This window comes from Papio anubis, chromosome 5, assembly GCF_008728515.1.
Source record: "Papio anubis isolate 15944 chromosome 5, Panubis1.0, whole genome shotgun sequence".
Taxonomy (NCBI): Eukaryota; Metazoa; Chordata; class Mammalia; order Primates; family Cercopithecidae; genus Papio; species Papio anubis.
Window position 1 is genome coordinate 172,688,221 of NC_044980.1, and position 21,601 is coordinate 172,709,821.

Sequence of the window (21,601 nt, forward strand, 5' to 3'; positions counted from 1 at the left end):
GCTGCTGACACCTGCCCCACAGGCACAGGCCCTGCCCTGTGGAGCCCCTGGGGGCCGTCCCATCTGGCTGGCCATGACACCGGAGCCAGGACTACAGGAGAACAAAGACGCCTCTGCAGGGAAGGGCCATGAGCCAAGGAGCAGACTGTGTGGCTGTGGGCAAGGCCTCCCTGGGCTCCGAGGCTGCACCTGGAGAAGGAACACCGGGTCTGGGTGGGTCCTCTGAGGGAGCTCATGCCCTCTGGCTGCACCAGGGCCTGGCACCCAGCAGCTGCTCAGAGGGGTGCAGAGCCAGGTTGAAGGCCCCTTGGAGGATCCTGAGGCACAAATGTCCTCAGCCTGAGCCCCCAGACCTGCCTTCTCCATGGGGCTGGCTGTGGGCTGCCTCCTTCCCTCCTGCCCCAGAGCCTCCCCTGCTGGGGTGAGCCTCGGGGCACCCAGCTTCACCTGGCCGTCCTGATACCCATCCTGCCCTGGGCCACTGGGGGGCTGCTGTCAGGAATGGCTTCTGGGAGATGGGCCCTGCACCTGAGGCTGCAGCTCTGACTGGATCGACAAGGTGGGGAACAGCATGTCAGGCAGTGGGAACAGCATACCGGTGCAGCCAGGAGGCAGGGACGGTCCCCGCTGACCTCTGCAGTGGGCTTTTCTCATGTTGCCCAAGGGGTGCCAGGGACTGCGGGTGTCAGGTAGAGATGAGGGTGAGAAGGTGGCTCTAACCAGCTCCTGGAACCCCCCCAAACTCCTGGGGTTTGGCCTCCAGGGCTCTGCCCGGGCCCTATGGGAGCCCTGCCCCCACCTCTGCACAATACTTGCCCGCCCTGGGGTCTCAGATGGGAGGGGTGGGCTGGGGGGTGCAGGGCAGATTCTGCTCGCCCTGATGTGCAGGCCCTGGGCCTCTGCCGGGCTCTTCTGGGCCTTGCTGCGGTCCTGGCTCACCAGGCAGAGTCCCCGAGTTGGCTGAGGCACCGGGGCTGCTGGTGGCCCTGTCTCTGCCTGTTCCCCAGATTGGAACCAAGTCTAGGACAGCCAAGTCTGATCCTGAGTGGGACCCCACCGCGGAGGGGCCTGACATGGCCTAGAGCGGGCCAGGGTGGGTCAGTCAGTGCACCTCAGCGCTCCCTCCCCAACCCATCCGCACCCCCAGCAGGCCCTGACCAGGAAAGGGGGTGCAAATTGCACTCCTTGACTTCCTGACTAAATGACCTTATCACATGTCAGGTGGGGTCTCAGCTGCTCCCCAGCGCACTGCTTGCTGGCTCAGTTTGTGAGGGGCTGGAAACAGACTGGGTGGGGCTGTGGGAGGGGCCTGCTGGTGGGCCGAGGGGTTTTACTGGCTTCCTCATGCCCTGCTCTGGACAAGAGGAACCAGGCACAGGCAAGGCTCTGGGTATCCCTCCCCAAAGGTTAGCTGAGCATCCACCGTGCACCAGGCTCTGTGAGCACGACACGGGTCCCTGGATGGGAAACGGTTTCCCAGTCCCATGCCTGGAACTGTGGCTACAACATTCCCTGGGCTGAGTTGAAAACCTGCCAGGCATCCTGGCCAAAGGTCATCTCAGGCCGGCGGGTCGGAGACACGGGGTGGACACGGATAGGCAGGGTGTACGGGTGTGTTTATAGCGACTAGAGTTTACAAGGGGCTGGGTGGCGGGACTGCCGTGTACACACTGTGACTCCGGGTGTCCAGTTTGTCCTGCTGACCCGTTCCACAGCTGTTACCAGAAAGCTATCTCCTGGGGCCAGCAGCGTCCAGGAAGCGGGTACCTGGGCTGCAGAGACAAGCTCGTCGGCAGGGCAGGGTGAGGGACCATGGGCGGAATGGCAGTGGCCGCCGGTGGGCTCGGGGCTGGCACGGGCATCTCACTTCGCACCGTGATGCCTGCTGTGGTTCCAGAAGTTCCCAAGCCACCTGGTGACAGACTGTGGGTGGTGGCCTAAGTGGCACATGTCACTAAGCAAGGTCTCGAGCTTGCAGTGGCCCCACCCTCTGCGGCAGTGTTGTGTCCTTGCCGAGGATGGACAGACTGACCAGGCCCCACGGTCCTGAAGGCAGGATGTCCCCAAGGCATGTGCCACCCACACGTCTGGAGGCCCTGGGTCCTGCCAGGGCTGAAGTCCCACAAAAGGTCTCCTGTGCCTGTATGGCCATTGTGAGGGGCAGCAGGCCACGGGGTCGGCATTTGCAAAGTAGTGAGGCGCTCTCCCGCCTCTGCCTGCTGGGCCATCCGAGGCAGGGCTGGGGACGGCTTCTGCGGGCTCCATCTCTTCCTCCTCCCTCAGCTCAGCGCTTTCATGTCTTCCCCAAAATAGAAGATCTGCAGATTTAAGCATGTCGGGCAGCGGTGAGAGCCTGGAGCTCCCCACCCCGGTGAGACGGCTCTCCAGCACAGCCATCTTCTCAGTGCGCTGAGGAGAGCCGGCCTCCTGCCCCCGAGGGATGTTCTGCAAATCCCTGTGGCCAGTCCTCCAAGTCCACTGCTATGGATCATTTCCGACCGCCACTCGGACGTGTTAACACACTGAGCAAGAAGGAGGTGGGGCGTGTGTCCTACTGTCTGGCATAAAAATATAGACTGGGAGTCCCTGTCCCTGGGACATGCATCTTGACTGCCCACAGAGGCAGCCACCAGCTATGGAGGGGAGGGTCACAGGCTCAGCCTCCTCTCCTCATCCTACGACCATGGCTTGATCCCGCCCCACCCCACTGTGGGCTGCTCAGGCTCCCAGGAGGCTGATGACCCAGGTATCTCTGAAGCCCCTCGGCCCTGTCCTGGTCCCAAGCAGCCCCCAGGCCCCATCTCAGCACAAAGACTCACCTTAGAGATTTCCATCTCTCTTTTTCTGTTTGGTTCTCTGGGCTCTCACTTTCATAAGAAGCCAAATAAAGACCTAGACAGAAAATGAAGTGAAATTTCACAACTATGGTTGATGGTAACCTGTTCTACACCCAGATGATAAGAACCTGTTCTACAGCCAGATGATAATGACCTGTTCTACAGCCAGATGATAATGACCTGTTCTACAGCCAGATGATAAGGACCTGTTCTACACCCAGATGACAAGAACCTGTTCTACAGCCAGATGACAAGGACCTGTTCTACAGCCAGATGACTAGGACCTGTTCTACACCCAGATGACAAGGACCTGTTCTACAGCCAGATGACAAGGACCTGTTCTACACCCAGATGATAATGACCTGTTCTACAGCCAGATGATAATGACCTGTTCTACAGCCAGATGATAATGACCTGTTCTACAGCCAGATGATAAGGACCTGTTCTACAGCCAGATGATAATAACCTGTTCTACACCTGGTGTATTTGTGTGGGTCTACTTTCTGGGCTGTCTCTATCCTGTCCCATTGTTGCATGCGTCCATCCCTCCCCTAATACTGTGCTCTCTTAATGACCATAGTTCTATGATATTTGTGTAAGGGCTTTTGCTTCTGTGTGAAACTCACTTCAAATGATGTATAAATACACGAGTCTTCATTTCTCTAGAATAACTAACTGCCCAAGAATGCATTGGCTGGGTCATATAATAGTGGCATATTTGGAATAAGAAACTCTTTATCTAGCCCTATATTCTGAGGATTATCTCTTGCTTTTCCCTGCTAAAAGTTGTATAGGTTTACATTTTACATTTTAGTCTGTGATCCATGCGGAGCTAATTATTTGTATAAGGTGTGAGGCTTGGGCTGGGGCTCATGTGTTGGTCTGTGGACTGTGGATGCCTGGACGCTCCAGCACTGTTTGTTGGAGGGCTAGCTTTCCTCCATTGAGGTTTTTTTTTTTTTTTTTGGTCAAAAATCACCTGATATACTTGTGTGGGTCTCTTTCTGGGTTCTCTGTTCTGTCCCATTGACCATGTGTCCATCCCTCCCCTAATACTGTGCTGTCTTAATGATTGTAGCTCTATAATATCAGCCTTAACATCAAGCAGACTCATTCCTCCCATGAATCCTTTTCAAGATTGTTTTAGCAATTCTAGTTCCTTTGCCTTCCCATACAAATTTCAGGAGAATCTCATCTCTGTCTTACAAAGAGTCCTGCTGGGATTTGGGTAGGAATTGCATTAAACCCGTACTTAAATTCTGGGAGGAGAATTAATACCTTTGCTACGCAGTCTTCCCGTTCGTGAACATTCTATGTCTCCATTTATCTACATCTTCCTTGATTTCTTTCATCAGCATTAATTTTTAGCATCCACGTCCTGTGCGTTTTGTTAGATTTCCACCTACGTTTTCGTGTGTGAGTGATTGTAAATGGTATTATAGTTTTGGTTTCAGTGTGCGCATATTCATTGCTCATACGTAGAAACACGGTTGATTTCTTGTATTCTGCAACCTTGCTGAATCCCTTATTAGTTCTAGGAGTTTTTATAGATTCCTTGGGATTTTTTTCCCTCATGATCTGCAAATAGGGACAGCGTTAATTTTTCTTTCTGATTTGTGTGTTATTTCCTGTTCTTACCTTATTGCACTAACTAGATCTTCCATTACTATGATGACTAAGAGTGGGGAACAGTGAACATCCTTTCCTTGTTACTGGTCTTAGGAGGAAAGCATTAAATCTTCCACTGTTAAAAATAATGTTTGCAGAAGCGTTTCTGTAGATGCAACTTGTCATGCTGATAAATTCCCTTCTATTACTAGTTTCTGAGAGTTTTTACTGTAAATGCGTGTAGAAATTTGTCAAATCCTTTTTCTGCATTGATTAATATAATCATGTGTCTTTGCTTCTTTAGCTGTTTAGTATAGTGAATTACACTGAATTTCAAATATTGAACAGCTTCACATCCTTGGAATGAACCCACTTAGTCATGACGTATAATTATTTTTATATATTGCTGAACTCTATTTGCTTATTTTGTTAAGGATTCTTGTATCTATATTCCTGAGGGATATTGGTCTATATTTTCTTTTTTTGGTACTGTCTTTGGTTTTAGTATCAGAGTAATACTGGTGCCATGGTTTGGATGTTTGTGTCCCTGAAAAATTCATGTTGAAACATAATCCCTAATGCAACAGTGTTAACTAACAGACGGGGTCTGTAGGAGGCGATTAGGCCATGAGGTTCCACCCTCACGGATGGGATTAGTACCCTTATAAAAGGGCTGGAGGGAGCTAGCCTGGCCCCTTTTTGCCCATCTGCCATATGAGGACACTGCATTTGCCTCTTCTGCCATGTGAGGACACAGCGAGAAGGCTCCACCTTGGAAGCAGAGAGCAGCCCTCACCAGACACAGGATCTGCCTTCATCTTGGACTTCTGGCCTCTGAAACTGTAGAATATATATATATATATATATATATATATATATTTAACTCAGTGGTAAGAAAATGTCTGTTGTTTATGAATTACTCAGTCTAAGGTATTTCGTTACGGCAGCTCAAACTGACTGAGATAACTGGCTTCGTAAAATGAATCAGGAGGCTCCCTCCTCTTCCACTTTCTGGAACAGATTGTGCAGAACTGGTGTTAATTCTTTTTTTTTTTTTTTTTTTTTTGAGACAGAGTCTCGCTGTGTCGCCCAGGCTGGGGTGCAGTGGCACGATCTCAGCTCACTGCAAGCTCCGCCTCCTGGGTTCACGCCATTCTCCTGCCTCAGCCTCCGAGTAGCTGGGACTACAGGCGCCCGCCACCACGCCCGGCTAGTTTTTTTTGTATTTTTAGTAGAGACGGGGTTTCACCATGTTAGCCGGGGATGGTCTCGATCTCCTGACCTCGTGATCCACCCGCCTCGGCCTCCCAAAGTGCTGGGATTACAGGCTTGAGCCACCGCGCCCGGCCTGGTGTTAATTCTTTAAGCGTTTGGTAGAAGTCTCCAGTGTAACCATTTGAGCCTGGAGACTTCATTTTTGGGAGTTTTAAAATTATAAATTCAATTTATTTAATAGTTATAGGGCTATTCAAATGATCGATTTTATGTCAAGTTGTGGTAATTTGTGTTTTTTGAGGAATTAGTCCATTTCATTTAAGTTGTCAAATTCATGTGTGTGGAGTTGTTTGTCGTATTCTTACTATCTTTTCAATGTCTGTAGTCGTTAGTGATACCCTGTTTTACTTCTGGTACAGTAGTCCCCTATTATCTGTGGGGGATACATTCTAAGTCCCCTAGTGGCTGCCTGAAACTGTAGATAGTACGAAATCCTATACATACTTGCCTTGGATCCCTTTTCCATCTTAACTAAGCACCATCAGTTTGAGATGCAACAGCAAAACTAGCAAGAATTTATTTTTCTTTCTTCAAAGTTTCATGGATGAGTTTGTTCTTACTGTAGAGCTTAGTAATCTCAGCATACATTTTTTTTCCCTTAATTTGAGAACTTTCACCTCATCATTTAAAGGAGGCACTTTACAGCTTCCGTTTGCCATATCTGAATTGCCTGCATCACTACTCAGGTACTTTGGGGCCATTAAGAAGTAAAATAGGCTGCGTGTGGTGGCTCACGCCTGTAATCCCAGCACTTTGGGAGGCTGAGGTTGGTGGATTACTTGAGGTCAGGAGTTCGAGACCAGCCTGGCCAACATGGTGAAACCCCGTCTCTACTAAAAATGCAAAAATTAGCTGGGCGTGGTGGCTCACGCCTGTAATCAGCTACTTGGGTGGCTGAGGGAGGAGAATCACTTGAACCAGGAGGCAGAGGCTGCAGTGAGCTGAGATCGTGCCACTGTACTCCAGCCTGGGTGACAGAGCAAGACTCTGTCTCAAAAAAAAAAAAAAAAAAAAAAAGAAGTAAAACAAGGGTTACCTGAACACGAGCACAGTGACACTGACAGTCGATCTGATAACTGAGATGGCGGCTACTAAGTGACTAACGGGCAGCATAAATACAGCACAAATGTTGGACAAAGGGATGATTCATGGCCCAGGAGGAACAGGGTGGGATGACATGTGATTTCATCACACTACTCAGAATGGTGCACAATTCAAAACTTACGAATTGTTTATTTCTGGAATTTTCCATGTAATATGTTCAGACCATGGTTGACTGAGGGTAACTACAGATGAGGGGGCACTACTGTATTAGTAATTTGTGTCTTTTCCTTTTCTTTGTAAGAGGTTCTTTGCTAGATGGCGTCAATTTTATTGTTCTTTTCAAAGAACCAGCCCTTTGATTAACTTTATTGTTTTTCTGCTTACGGTTTCATTGATTTCTGCTCTTATTTTCTTCCTTCTGCTGGCTTTGAGTTTATTTTGCTCCTCTTTTTCTAGAGTCTTGGTGTAGGAACTTACATTATTGATTTGAAACTTTCCCTTTTTTCTAATATATGCATTTGGTGCTATAAAATTTCCTCTCAGTCCTGCTTTAGCTGTCCCACAAATTTGATTATAATTTCAGTCAGTTCAATTATTTTTTTAATTTCCCATGAGCCTCTTTGACCCATGGATTATTTACAAGTGTGTCATTTAATTTCTAAATGTTTGAAGAGTTTTCTATTGTCTCAAGCTCCTGATGTATAATTTAATCCCACTGTGGCTGAAGAACACAGTGTGTTATGATTTCAATTACTTCAAATTTGTTTCAGCTTGTTTTATGGCTCAGGATATGGTATATCTTGGTCTATATTCTGGGGGCAATTTTTAAAAATGTGTGTTCTACTGCACTTGTATGGAGTGTTCTGTAAATGTTGATTAGATCCTGTTGTTTGATGATATTGTTGAGTTCTTTGTCTTTGCTGATTTTCTGTCTAGTTGTTCTATCAATTGTTAAGAGAAGGGTGTTGACATCTTCAATTGTAATTGTAGATTACTTATTTCTCCTTTCAGTTTCATCAGCTTTTGCTTAATGAATTTTGCAGCCCTGATGTTTGGGTGATACATAGTTAGGATTGCTATATCCTGGGGGACTGACCCTATTATTTTTTATTTTTTTATTTTTTTGTATTTTTTTTTTTTAGTAGAGAGGGGGTTTCACCGTGTTCGCCAGGATGGTCTCGATCTCCTGACCTCGTGATCCACCCGCCTTGGCCTCCCAAAGTGCTGGGATTACAGGCGTGAGCCACCGCACCCGGCCCTTTTCTTCTCTTTACTTATCAAAATGTCTCTATCATTATATTGAAGTGAGTTTCTTGTAGCTAGCATATTGTTGGATCATTTAAAAAGATCGACTTTGTCAATTTCTTTTACTTGGTGTATTTAGACCATTTACATTTAATGTAATTATTAATATGTTAGGACTTAAGTCTGCCTTTTTGTTTATTTTTTTGTTTTCTTTTTGTTCTGTGTTTTGTTCTCTGTTTTATTTTTCTTGTCTTCCTGTGGTTTACCTGAACAGCTTTTAGAATTCTATTTTGATTTATCTATAGTTAATTCCTGAAGGATGTTTTCACTGTATATAGGATTCTGTCTTGACAGTTCTTTATTTTTGGCAATTGAAAAATATGCCCCTGTCTTCTGGCCTCTTGGTTTCTGATGAGAAATTTGACATGATTCAAACTGTTTTTCCCCTATGGGTAAAGTGTCATTTCTCTCTTAGTGCTTTTAATATTTAAAAAATATAAAATTTTTTAAATATTAAGGCAAAAAGGAACCTTGCAGACATGATTAAATGAAGGATCTGGAGATGGGGAGAATATCTTGGATTATATGTGAGGGCCCTAAATGCAGTCACAGGTGTCCTTATAAGAGGATGGCAAAGGGAGATTTGACTATGGTGGAGAGAAGATGATGTGATGATAGAAGCAGAGGTCGGAGTGATGCACTTTGAAGATGAAGGAAAGAGCCACAGCCAAGGAATACAGGCGGCCATGAGAAGTTGAAAAAGGCCAGGAAATAGATGCTACTCTCTATGATAGTAGCATCTGGTCCAGAAGAAACCAGCCCTGCTGACACCTTGATTTTAGCCCAAAGAAACTAATTTCAGCCCTCTGATCTCCAGAAGTCTATAAGGATAAATTTGTGTTGCTTTGAGTCACCAAGTTTGTGATTTGTGACAGCACCAACAGTAAACTAATACACTAGTGTGGATTGAGTGTAGTTGTATGGGCTTTGCCTGGGCAACTCAAGGCATTCTCACCATGGCCCTGGGGAGCAGGTTCTCGCATCACCCCCTTTCCAGATGCTGCAGGGGAGCCTTAGAGACGATGAGACCTGCTCATGGCACAGCTCACTGTGGTGGGAGCAGCTCAGACTGGTTTATTCATCAGCTGCTGAGCTTCTTAGTGGAAGTGGCGGGAGGTGGCTACAAATACGGGTGAAACCCCCTCCAAAAAGTTCCCAGCTTCAAAATATAAACAATAAAATGGCAAAGTTGAAAGTATTCAAAAGCAAAATCATTAAAAGATCCTTCTCCCCTATTTTTTTTTTTTTTTTTTTTTGAAAACGGAGTCTCGCTCTTTCGCCCAGGCTGGAGTGCAGTGGCCGGATCTCAGCTCACTGCAAGCTCCGCCTCCCGGGTTCACGCCATTCTCCAGCCTCAGCCTCCCGAGTAGCTGGGACTACAGGCGCCCGCCACCTCGCCCGGCTAGGTTTTTTGTATTTCTTAATAGAGACGGGGTTTCACCGTGTTAGCCAGGATGGTCTCGATCTCCTGACCTCGTGATCCGCCCGTCTCGGCCTCCCAAAGTGCTGGGATTACAGGCTTGAGCCACCGCGCCCGGCCCTATTTTTTTTTTTTTAGAAAGTGAAAGTACTCCCTGAGCCTAAGTGAGGGTCCCTCTGTGCCCTGCTTGCGGTGATGAGGAGCCAGGTCTTCTGTGTCTGGAGCAGGCCCTCTCAGGGTGATGTGGCTGGCCACGGGGCCATGCCACCCCAGCTCAGGCACACAGGGCCACTTGCTTCTCTACCACTTCTGCTTCCTGAAAGCAGGGCCCTGGGACCTGCCCCCTTAGCACACTTGCAAGCAAACTTACATCTGACAAATGATCACATGGAAATGCTTATTTAGTGGAGAGGACAGAAATGAATGGCACTCTGGAGCAAAGAGGCCTCATCTCGCGCGTGTGTTTATTACACCAGGACACACGTACATGCCTACACAGTCAGTGCCGTGCTTGGCACTCCCCACGTAAGCTCTGGGAGGGTGATTCCTTTTTTTTTTTTTTTTTTTTGAGATGAATTCTCGCTCTGTCGCCCAGGCTGGAGTGCAGTAGTGGCACGATCTTGGCTCACTGCAACTTCTGCCCCTGGGTTCAAGTGATTCTCCTGCCTCAGCCTCCTGAGGAGCTGGGACTACGGGCAGGTGCCACCATGCCCAGCTAATTTTTATATTTTTAGTAGAGAGGGGGTTTCACCATGTTGGTCAGGCTGGTCTTGAACTCCTGACCTTGTGATCTGCCCACCTTGGCCTCCCAAAGTGCTGGGATTATAGGCGTGAACCACCGTGCCTGGCTGAGGGTGATTCTTATCATCACCCCCACTTTACTGAGGAAAGTGATTCAGACTGGTAGATGGTTCTGATTTACAATTCCAAAGCTGTCCAAACTGTGTCTGGGGAGAAGCCTTGCCCCGGGGGTCCTTGAGGTCCCAGCCTGGACCTCCTCAGGCCCATCCTGTGCTCCTGGAGTGGCAATGGGCCAGCTGGGGGGATGGAGCCCTCCTTGTTCCCTCCTGGAGCCAGCCCAGGTGGGCAGGGTGCCTCCCTAACCTACTCAGAGCAGGGGTCCTGAATGGCGACTGAGAGGCTACCCCAGGGTCCCATGGCCCAGCAGGCAGGAGGGCTGCAGGACTCACTCACCATCCTCACTGAAGACGGGGGCGGTGGACAGGTAGTGGGTGATGCTGGGGTCTTGCTCGAACGGACACTCCACTTGTTTCCAGGTGATGAACTCGCCCACCTGCTTGGCCAGCTCCAGGAATTTCTGCCAGAGTCACAGAGACACAGAATGGAGGCGCTCCAGAGCCTGGAGGTCCCCAGGACGCGGAGGGGCTGGTCCTGGGAGAGACTCGCTCAGCCCTCAGTGACTTTAGGAGTCTGAGGAGGAACAGGGGGGCAATAAATGAGGGCGAGGGCAGCCCGGGCCTGCAGCCTGCATGGAGCAAGAGTAGACACAGTTTTATGTCATCATATTTATTTTTGTTGTTATCCTCTATGTATGGCAAGTGATACATGTTTGTTGATTTATGGAATTATGCAAATATATTTAAATAAGTATATTTAAGTAAGACTTAAGTAATTCATTTAAGTATGATTTTATTTAAGTAAAACGTAAACACATGTATTTCATTTTTTAAAAAGCTGCCAACTTTAAACAAACAGCAGTGCACAGTTGTGAATGGCAGGGACCCCCCGATCTGCCCTGGAAGCCAGGTCCAGTCCCTCCCGCTTGCTCCCCAAAGCTGGCATCACACAAGCACCTTGTAGTCTCACCTGTCCCTGGCCTCAGCTCTGAGCATCAATTCAGGAAGGGCAAAGGCAGGGGTTCCCATGCCTGGCTCTGGGCTGCCGTCACCTGCCGAGGAGGATCCCAGTTCCCCAGGGCCCCTGCACTGTCTTGCCTAAGCCCGATCTTGTCCACGTCACCTCCAGCCTGGGCTAACCTAAGCGGCGAGGCGGCCTCGGACCTGCTAACCAGGCCTGTGGGCAGCATGTGGCGTCTGCTGGGGCATCTGTGAGGAGGGCAGCTCCAGGCCCAAGGGTCTGGCCATGTGCTGTGGTTCCCACCTGCAGGGGACACTCACAGCCCATGGAGGGCCATGCTGTACCTCTACCCCAGCCCCTCTGTGGGCTACAGTTGAAGCCCCATCGTACACAGGGAGAGACTGAGGCTCAGACAGAGCAGTGACTGGTGACTGGCCCAGGGCTTACGGCTCCTTGGAGTTGGAGGCTGGGTGGGGCCTCACACTCACTGTGTCACCCACTGCTAAGGCCAACACTAGGGTGGGGCTGGCTCTTAGTGGGAGAAGAGCCCCCTCCTTCCTGCAGACTGGGGGTCCCACTGCTGCCTGGCATGCTCTGTCTGACTCAGTGTCTGCCTAGCTCCCCGGCTACTCCGAGACACGTGTGCTGGGGGGCCCCTTTTGGAGCTCAGGATACGGAGCCGGTCAGCCTGGCCTTTCTTCTCGGGAGCTCAGGGACTCGGGTGCAGTGACCGAGGATGGATGGAGGGAGGCCCAGCCTGCTGTGCTTCGGGAGGCCTGCCAGGTGGGCTTTCGCTGCCTGGGAGGTCCAGGGAGGCTTCCTGGAGGAGGAGACACTTGAGCTGACAGCGGTGAGTGTCTGTAGAGGGAGCAGAATTCTTTCCTTTTTGTTCACTCTGGCCTTGGCCTGATAGCTTCCTCCTGCTACTCAGGGCTCTGCCTTTGGGCTGGTCCTGACCTCCAGGGCACAGCCCCTGTCACAGCACCTTGCCGGTTGTCACTGTGGGCCCATGGAGCTGCCTTTCTCACCAGCCTGGTGCCCCTGAAGGGCTTAGATGGACTCTGCTTCACCTGTGCTGGCCGTGAGGCCCAGCCTGGAGGGACATGACCCTGAGCCTCAGCATCCCCACCGCAGTGATGTCAGGGTGGGAGGACCCTGATCACCTCGCCGAGGTCGGCTGTCAATGGCTCATTCTGCCCCAGAGTCCCCCATTAGGGCAGGGGCCAGTGGTCCTGCCCTGGGAACTTTTCCTGGCCTGTCTACCTCAGTGGAGGTCCCCACGGAGGTCCTACCTCAAAGTTGACGTGTCCATTGGGAAGGCGGTTGGCACAGCCCTCATTCAGGAAGTAGATGTCTTTGATGAGCAGGCTGAAGAAGGGAATGACAATCTGGAAGAAAGAGGGGGCAGGTCGGCCCCAGCTCTATACAGCTGGCTCCAGGACAGGGGGCAGCCTTGCCAGCAGATAGCTGCCCCAGGGACCTCAGACCCGACCCCAGGGTGCAGAGGGCAGGGGAGACTTCCTGGGCTAGTCAGGGCCTCGGGGCTTCACAGGTTACGAGGTGAATTCCTGTGCACCATGGAGGGTAATAAGGACCACCAAGAAAGGAGCAGGCCCCCATCACCCTGCCGGGCGCCGTGGCGCTGCTGCCCGTCCTGGCCCCCGTCACCCTGCCGGGCGCCGTGGCGCTGCTGCCCGTCCTGGCCCCCGTCACCCTGTCAAGTGCCGTGGTGCTGCTGCCTGTCCTGGGGCTGGGTAAGAGATGCACAGTCACGATGACCCTTGAATAGTCCTTCCACTGCTTTCTGGGAGGGGCTGATAGGTCCCCACTACTCCCATCCCCATCCAAAGGTCCACAGGCTCATGTGCACCGGGAGGGGCAGTCCGGGCTGCACACACTGTTAAAGACGCATGGAACAGATGTGCATCAACTGTTCTGAAATTTGGTGGCCTCCTTTTTTTTTTTTTGAGATGGAGTCTCGCTCTGTCACCCAGGCTGGAGTGCAATGGCGCGATCTTGGCTCACTGCAACCTCTGCCTCCCAGGTTCGAGTGATTCTCCTGCTTCAGCCTCCCCGAGTAGCTGGGATTACAGGCACCTGCCACCATGCCTGGCTAATTTTTGTATTTTTAGTAGAGATGGGGTTTCACCATGTTGACCAGCCTGGTGTCGAACTCCTGACCTTGTGATCCGCCCACCTCGGCCTCCCAAGGGGGCCTTTTTAAAAAAAAAAAAAAAAAAAAATTAACAACTTGTCCCCCTATGTCTTTCTTTTTTTTTTTTTTTTTTTTTTACAATGGAGTCTTGCTCTGTCGCCCAGGCTGGAGTGCAGTGGCGCAATCTCGGCTCACTGCAAGCTCCGCCTCCCGGGTTCACGCCATTCTCCTGCCTCAGCCTCCCAAGTAGCTGGGACTACAGGCGCCCGCCACTGCGCCCGGCTAATTTTTTCTATTTTTAGTAGAGACGGGGTTTCACCATGGTCTCGATCTCCTGACCTTGTGATCCACCCGCCTCGGCCTCCCAAAGTGCTGGGATTACAGGCGTGAGCCACCGCGCCCGGCCTCCCTATGTCTTTCTTGATGCACTTACTGTTAGACCAAAACCTTTCTTGCTCCACTGCCTGAAGGAAAAGAAAGGCTGGTGGACCCAGCCTGTGAAAGGCGGCCGGCTGTGTGCAGGCCCCCACCACTCTTCGTTCCTGACCTCACTGCAGTGGGAGACACAGTTATGGGAGTAACCTACAAAATGAGGAGGCCTCATCTGGCAAATCTTTGCTAATCCCGCTGCCGGCTGGGTTTAGCCTCCATCTGCTCCCAAAGAGCCCGCTCCTTATGCCCTTATCAAGCCTGTGTGCCTCACTGCTGAGCTGCACACAGGATTACTTTCCATCTTTGCATGGTCCTATGAAGCAGGGCTCTTATGACCCCGCTTTATACGTGAGGAAGCTGAGGCCCAGAGAGGTTAAATACCTTGCACAAGCTCACACAGCAGTGAGCAGCGGAAGCAGGGCTGAGTCCCAGGTGCTCTGCCCTAGTGCCCCATCCTGCCTCTTCCTCACCGTGCCGGGATGAGTGGTAGGGGGGGACTGGCGGGGGTGGTCTGTGTCTGTGCCCTCCCTCGGTGGTGCTGAGTCCCCAGTCCTGGTGTGGTGGGTTCTGGACAGCTGAACTATATTGGAATAGGGAGATGCGCCAAGACAGGGAGAGGGTTTAAGGAGTGTGGGACTCTGCACACACAGAAAGCTCCCCCGGGGCCTGGTCTGGGCTTCCTGGAGGCAGGGGCATTGAGCTGGTCCTCGAGAGGTGGCGTGTTCCATACGCAAGCACCTCTCACCGCTTCTGCCATGGCCATGCCACTCAAGGCCGCTGCCCATGTCTGACCTGGTCTCCTTTTGCCCTCACGGCAGCCACAGAGGCCTTTGTATCTGCAAATCCGCTGCTCTTGCTTCTGACGTGAGAAGTTTAATTAGAGCCCAGGTCGGCTTGGAGGTCACCCAGATAAGTGGGCCCCGTGACACCGACGGGGAGAGGGGCAGACAGGAGCCGCCCACAGACAGGAAGGAAGCATAAAGTGCTATGACCACCGAGATCTCCCGGCCCATCAACTCAGCTGGGGCGCCAGGAAACTGTGAGCGAATCTCTAAGTGTCCCTTCCTCCTCCTCCTTCCTTCCCTCCCTCTGCCCCTCCACCCCCTCCACACATAGAGCAGCTTTTGTGGGCCTCGCCCATGACCCATCTCTTTCTGGAAGTGAGAGGAGAATGTGGTTAAAGTAAACACACAGCTCTAAGCTGCCTGCCTACAGCACCAATGCATAGCATTCCAGCACCCAGAGCTGGAAGGGGCTCAGAGCACAGGCACCCAAATCCCAGTCTCTCTACCTGCCCCACAGCCCCGTGTCCCACAGAGAGGAAGGAAGCAGTGCGGAGTGCCCAGGCCATGGCTGACGGCTCCCAGCCCAGCTCGGCACCAAGCTCCTGTACACCGATTCTGCATCCAGCCTAGGCCCGTAGCCAGTGCCCTGCGACTGCCAGACACACCCGATGCCTGGGAACAGGAGTCAGCCTGGTGGTGTGCAGACCTCGAGACTCACAGCCAGACAGGCTGCAGTGTGATCCTGGCTCTGCCACCTACCTGCAGTGTGACGGGACTAGTGAGCTCTCCTGCCTGAGACTCAGTCTGCGGATCTGGGAACTGGCAATGCTGATGCCCCCACAGAGTAGTTGTGGGGTGTGGAGGTCAAGTGGCTGGAATGAGGCAGGTGCTCAGTGACATGAGGTTCCTGCCCCTGCTGTCTGGCTTTCTGGGCTCTGGCTCCTGGCGGGCCACCCACCTGCCCTGGGATTTGAGGTCTCACATCCCCGGGTGCTGCTCCCCTCTGCAGAGTCACTGACACACTCACAGCCTGAACAGGAAAGGCCAGCTGGACAGGACAGAGCCATCCGTGTGGCTGGTGTCTGCCCCTTGGGTGGAGGGCCAGGAAGGCCTGGCAGGTGGCACAAGCGTGCACACCTCAGCTTGCTTCCCAAACCTGCCCACTGGCATCCCTCCAGTGCAATTCCAGGGGGACCTGAATTTCAAGAACAGCAATGTGTTCTGTTATCCCTCACGCTGGAGACAGGCATCCACGAACCACAGCAGGGACGTGATTCCACTAATGTTTCTGCATGGCACGGGCCTTCGGAGGGACAACGAGTCTCGGAGTTTCCTCTCCATAGAGATGAACAACTCTGATCGTCAGGATGGTAACAGGTTTCAAGCCAGAGGATCACGGCAATCCCAGAACCAGGGCATGATTCTCTGTACCAGAGGCCATGAGTAGAATTTGGAGGAGAAATAAAATTGATCAGGTCAACAAAGGCCCCACAAATGCAGGTATATAAGAATACAGGCTGTGGCTGGGCGCGGTGGCTCACACATGTAATCCCAGCACTTTGGGAGGCCGAGGCAGGCAAATCACCTGAGGTCAGGAGTTCAAGACCATCCTGGCCAATATGGTGAAACCCTGCCTCTACTAAAAACACAAAAATTAGCCGGGTGTGGTGGCAGGCACCTGTAATCCCAGGTACTTGGGAGGCTGAGGCAGGAAAATCGCTTGAACCCAGGAGGTGGAGGTTGCAGTGAGCCAAGATTGCACCACTGCACTCCAGCCTGGGCGACAGAGAGAGACTCCATCTCCAGGAAAAAAAAAAAAAGAATACAAGCTGTAAACAGGCAGTTTGGGTGAGGAAAAAGCTTGGTTTAGTGATTGCCAAAAATGTAAATGTGATCTGAGACCACAAAATTAAAAGTATTATGTTTAGAATCAGGGAGGTGGAAGATCCTGTGTACCTGGAACCTCAATTTTATCTGAAACAGAAGGAATTTTGAAAAATGGAGCTGTTTAGGGACCAAAGGGCCCCAAGTGGGAGGAGCCTGGAAACTGTAGTGTGGCAGGGCACGTCTGGGGCCGCTGACTCAGGAGAGGAGAGGAGGGGCCTGGGGCCTCTGAAGAACTGGTGAGCAGAAGACGAAGTGGCCTCACTCGTGTGGCCCCCAAGAAAGGATGACCCCAGGCAGCCCGGCTTCAGGCCCTCACGAAGCACCTCCTATCAGTTAGAGTTGTCTGAGGCTGGCTTCCCTCAAGTTTTGGGAGGTGGTGAGCTCCCGACACTGGAGGCATGCAAACAAGGAGACCTGGCTGTCTCCTCGTCTATTACTGATGCTGCAGCGGGGCAGGAGCTACAGCAGGTGAACTCTGAGCCAGCACCTGGGTTCCCCTGCAGCCCCGCTGGGCCAACCTGGCCCCAACCCACCTTCTCTCGGCTGCTGTGGGCCGTCAGGGAGCGGTGGGCTGCCCCTCGCAGGGCTGTCCTGTAGTTGCAGAAATTCCCTGTTGGGTCCATCTGGTGCTGGAAGGAGATAGGGAGGCATGTGGGCAGCTCTGTCCAGGGGATGGCCGGAGGCACTCCGCAGCCCAGCAGCCTCATTTACCTCGAGGATGAAAAACTTGGCTGTCTTCACTTTGGCCCAGGTCTTCTTTAGCCTGGAGACAGGGCTCATGTTCATGCCAGCTAGAAGAGGGAGGGAGAGTTGGAGAGGGCTGCTTCTGGGACAGGGGGACCTCTGTTTAGCTGCAGCCCCTTGGGCTGCACCCTGACCAGGGCTGGGGGCTGCAGGGCTCAGTCTGTCACATGGTGGGTGGGTGAGGGGGTGCTGGTGGACATCACGGTCAGGTGGGTCTGCTCCCACCATGCCGGTCCCATTCTGTACTGAGCACCTGCACTGGGCCCTCGTTCTCTGCGTCTGGGGACATACCACCAAGCCCCCACCAAACATCCCGAGGGGCCTGGGCTTGCCTCAAAAGGCGCGGCTCCCCAGGACCTCTGAGGCGGGGACATGGGACTGCCCAGGCCTTCAGACAGCCCAGCCCACGCCCTCCCGCTGCTCAGAGGCGGGCCCCGGCTTGCACTCTGCCTGCCTGGCTGCACCCGCTCTGATGTCTGGGGGCGCCTGTGCACTGGGGACTCCAGGCCCGAGCCGGCCCACTCACAGATGATGGCCATGAGGGAGTTGAAGTTGCCGATGTTGAAGCACTCGCGGGCCACGTCGATGAAGAACTCAATCACCTGGGCCCTCTGCTTCTTCTTGGCTGGCTGGGGACAGGGCAGCAGAGCCTCAGCGGTGACACGCCTCTACCCTGCCCTGACCAGGCCCGCCCCCGTCACCCGGCCCTCTTCGCCCTCTCTAAACCCACTGCACAGCTGGGGCACTTGAGGCCCAGGGGAAACGGCGCTTCATGGGCCGAGCCAGCAGAGCCCGATGCCATAGAGGGCTAGGTGGGCCCGGTGGGGCACAGGCACTCCCTGTAGCCCTGGAGCAGGTGAGACGCACCTTCACGAGATGCTCCACAGCTCCCCTCCAGCGCCCTCCTCCCTCTGGGCCCGGCTCCCACCCAACTCCTTCCCTAAATTAGAGAGCCCCACCCACCTTCCCCCAGCCCTGGGCTTTCTCCCCTCACTGGGGTACAAGCTGGCCCTGAGACCTGTCCCTCGAGCAGCCTCTCCGCTCTCTCCATCTAACAACTGCGTGATTGGTAAACCCTTGTTTGTGGTCGGGCGCTTGGGACTTCAGACCCCTCTGATGTGCAGAACCACACCATGTCCTTCCCTGGCCATCGTGGGCCACAGCTGGCTCCCTGGGAGGCTCAGGCCAAGCAAGCTTCACCCGGGCTCGGCCCTCTCACCTGCAGCCAGTGGCACGAGGGTGGGAAGTGGGCTGGGCCAGCGGGGCCTGCGTTGCATTCTTTCCACACGGGTAGGTGCTGCCTGCCCACTAAAGATGCAGCAAGGGTCTTTACCACCACCAAGAAGTGGGGTGTCGTGCTCTGAGATGTCTCACCAAACCCCCTTCCAGGGGCTGTCTTGGCCACAGAGAGCTGCCCACCCAAAGCCGGCCCTGTCCTTTGAAGGGCAGCCCGCCCTGTGATGGGGGCTGAGCCAGGTGGGGGACAGAGGCCAACCCGTGTCTGTCGCCACATCGTCGCACAGGGCTGCCTCCTCTCTACGCTTGTCCGCAGGTGTGGACCCCTCATGAACACGTGCCCCATACTCGGTCTCGGCACCTGCCCCGGAGAGCCCGGCCTGCCGCGGTGCTGCCTCCAGCCTGGCCCTGGGATGAGCGGCCCCCTGGGCTTCATCTTAAGGTGAGAGTGGGTTCAGAGGAGGGCCCCTCTGCTGCAAGGAGGAGGACGGGTGCGTGTGACCAGGGGGACTGCGACTCAGTGACAAGCACATCTGGCTCCACGCTGCTGAGTTTTGGTGCTTTCCAGGAGCAGCTGGAACTATGGGCTTTTACGTGTGTCTCCAGTGCTTAGAGGTCAGATCACGTCCACCTCTAGGTCCCAAGCAAGCCAAACAAGGCCAGTTGCAGGCCAGGCTGCCCAAGGCAGGCCGGCACAGATGGAGAGAGCAGAGCCACTGGGGCTGCGAGTGACTGTCTCTCACTCCTTCAGCAAACCCTCTCCAACACCCTCTGTGCCTGGCCGGTGGATCTGTCCTGGGTTCTGGAGGGAAATGTCACTGCAGGAAAGCTGGTGTCACCTGGAGTCCTGGAGGGGTGCCCACCCTGGCACTGGACTTGGAAATGAACAGGACTCAAGGTGTCCTTCCGGTTCCTTCCCCAGTAGGCTCCTCCCAACTCCAGCCGCCTTAGGCTATGCCAGGTGGTGCCCACCCTGGCTGTCTACTCACCATGCAGATCTCGGTTGCCACCAGGTAGCACAGTCTGTTGAACCATTTCACGTAAGCCTCTAGGTGGCTGGTCTTGTCACTAAAGCAGGGCTAGAAAAAACACGCAGGACCACATTCTGAGCCTTCTTGTCAATCATCTTTTAGAACATGAGGTCAGTTCATGGTCCCGATGACCCGGGAAATGTCAAAACCCCCAAATCATCCAGAACTACCAAAGATTTGGTGTGTACCCTTTTAGTCCTTTTAAAAATACATTTTAAAATGTAACTTCACACACAAACACACACACAGACACACACACACACACACGAACCTCATTATTCCTGGATTCTGTATTTGCAAATTTGCCTCCTCTCTAAAATGTATTTGTAACCCCAAAAACTTGTGTCACTTTTGTGGTCTTCTGTACACATGTGCGGGGTGGCGCAAATATTGAAGTCACGAGTGTCCGTGCGCTTCTCCAGCAGAGGCGAGGCAATGCTCTGTCCTCCTGCATCTCACTCTCAGACTTGGCCTACTGAGTATCATGTCCTTTACAGTTTTGTACTTTTTGCTGATAATTTCACTGTTGAGAAAGGCCCCCGAGCATGGTGCCGAAGTGCCGTCTAGTGTTCCCACGCAGGCAAAGGCTGCTCTGTGCCTCACAGAGAAAGCGTGTGTAACAGCAGCATTTTGGCCGGGCGCGGTGGCTCAAGCCTGTAATCCCAGCACTTTGGGAGGCCGAGACGGGCGGATCACGAGTTCAGGAGATCGAGACCATCCTGGCTAACACGGTGAAACCCCGTCTCTACTAAAACACACAAAAAAAATTAGCCGGGCGAGGTGGCGGGCGCCTGTACTCCCAGCTACTCGGGAGGCTGAGGCCGGAGAATGGCGTGAACCCGGGAGGCGGGGCTTGCAGTGAGCTGAGATCCGGCCACTGCACTCCAGCCTGGGCAACAGAGCCAGACTCCGTCTCAAAAAAAAAAACAAAAAAAACCAAAAAAAACCAAAAAAAACCAGCAGCGTTCAGCCATGAGAAATAGCACTGTTGGCCATGAGATCAATATTAATCAATAATTTATATTAAATAATGTCTTTAAACATAAACACACATAAAACAAGGTGATATATGGATCCGTTGACAAAAACGCTGTGATGAGAGGCTCACAGGGAACCTAACCTTGCATTTCCCCTGGGAGCAACGGTTCTGTGCTCACTCATTCAGTGCTTTTGACTTTATAGAACGCAGCTGCTGGGAGTAATGAGCGCCAGCTGTGTGTATGCATGCATCTATCATAACCATACATATTCCCGTACTTTGCTATGCAAACCTTTCCCTGTGCCATAACATATCCTTTGGAAACAAAATTTTTAAATGGATATAGAACTTTCCACTGTATAATACACCAGCATTTAAAAGATGAAACTTAACATAAATGTGTTTGTTAAAACTGCCAGGGTAGGCCAAGCGCGGTGGCTCTCGCCTGTAATCCCAGCACTTTGGGAGGCCAAGGTGAGTGGATCACTTGAGGTTAGGAGTTCAGGACCAGCCTGGTCAACATGATGAAACCCCGTCTCTACTAAATACACAAAAATTAGGTGGGTGTGGTGGCAGGTGCCTGTAATCCCAGCTACTCAGGAGGCTGAGGCAGGATAATCGCTTGAACCTGGCGGCAGAGGTTGCAGTGAGCCGAGATCATGCCATTGCACTCCAGCCTGGGCAACAAGAGCAAAACTTCATCTCAAAAAAACAAAAACAAAAAACAAAAAAACCCAAAAAATTGCCAGGGTAACTTTTTTTTTTTTTTTTTTTTTGAGACGGAGTCTCGCTCTGTCGCCCAGGCTGGAGTGCAGTGGCCGGATCTCAGCTCGCTGCAAGCTCCACCTCCCGGGTTCACGCCATTCTCCTGCCTCAGCCTCCCGAGTAGCTGGGACTATAGGCGCCACCACCTCGCCTGGCTAGTTTTTTGTATTTTTTAGTAGAGACGGGGTTTCACCATGTTTGCCAGGATGGTCTCGATCTCCTGACCTCATGATCCGCCTGTCTCGGCCTCCCAAAGTGCTGGGATTACAGGCCTGAGCCA

The 21,601-nt window shown here is 52.5% G+C and overlaps 1 protein-coding gene across 3 annotated transcripts in view; it reads right to left on the reverse strand.

Annotated features, from left to right (window-relative positions):
* Window positions 1–1,599: 1,599 nt before the first annotated feature.
* Window positions 1,600–21,601, reverse strand: part of RASGEF1C (RasGEF domain family member 1C) — a 105,919-nt gene continuing 85,917 nt past the window's right edge. For 2 of the 3 annotated variants that reach the window (XM_009209713.4, XM_031666688.1), the window contains exons 7-14: window positions 19,536–19,625; window positions 17,837–17,939; window positions 17,278–17,357; window positions 17,100–17,195; window positions 12,600–12,695; window positions 10,684–10,807; window positions 2,820–2,892; window positions 1,600–2,318 (exon numbers count right to left, since the gene is read on the reverse strand). In XM_009209713.4, coding sequence (XP_009207977.2) covers window positions 2,294–2,318; window positions 2,820–2,892; window positions 10,684–10,807; window positions 12,600–12,695; window positions 17,100–17,195; window positions 17,278–17,357; window positions 17,837–17,939; window positions 19,536–19,625 — 687 coding nt within the window. In that variant the 3' untranslated portion in view covers window positions 1,600–2,293. Of the gene's footprint in view, window positions 2,319–2,819; window positions 2,893–10,683; window positions 10,808–11,122; window positions 12,166–12,599; window positions 12,696–17,099; window positions 17,196–17,277; window positions 17,358–17,836; window positions 17,940–19,535; window positions 19,626–21,601 lie in introns of those variants that run through there. The other variant, XM_021940077.2, reaches the window with a different exon arrangement.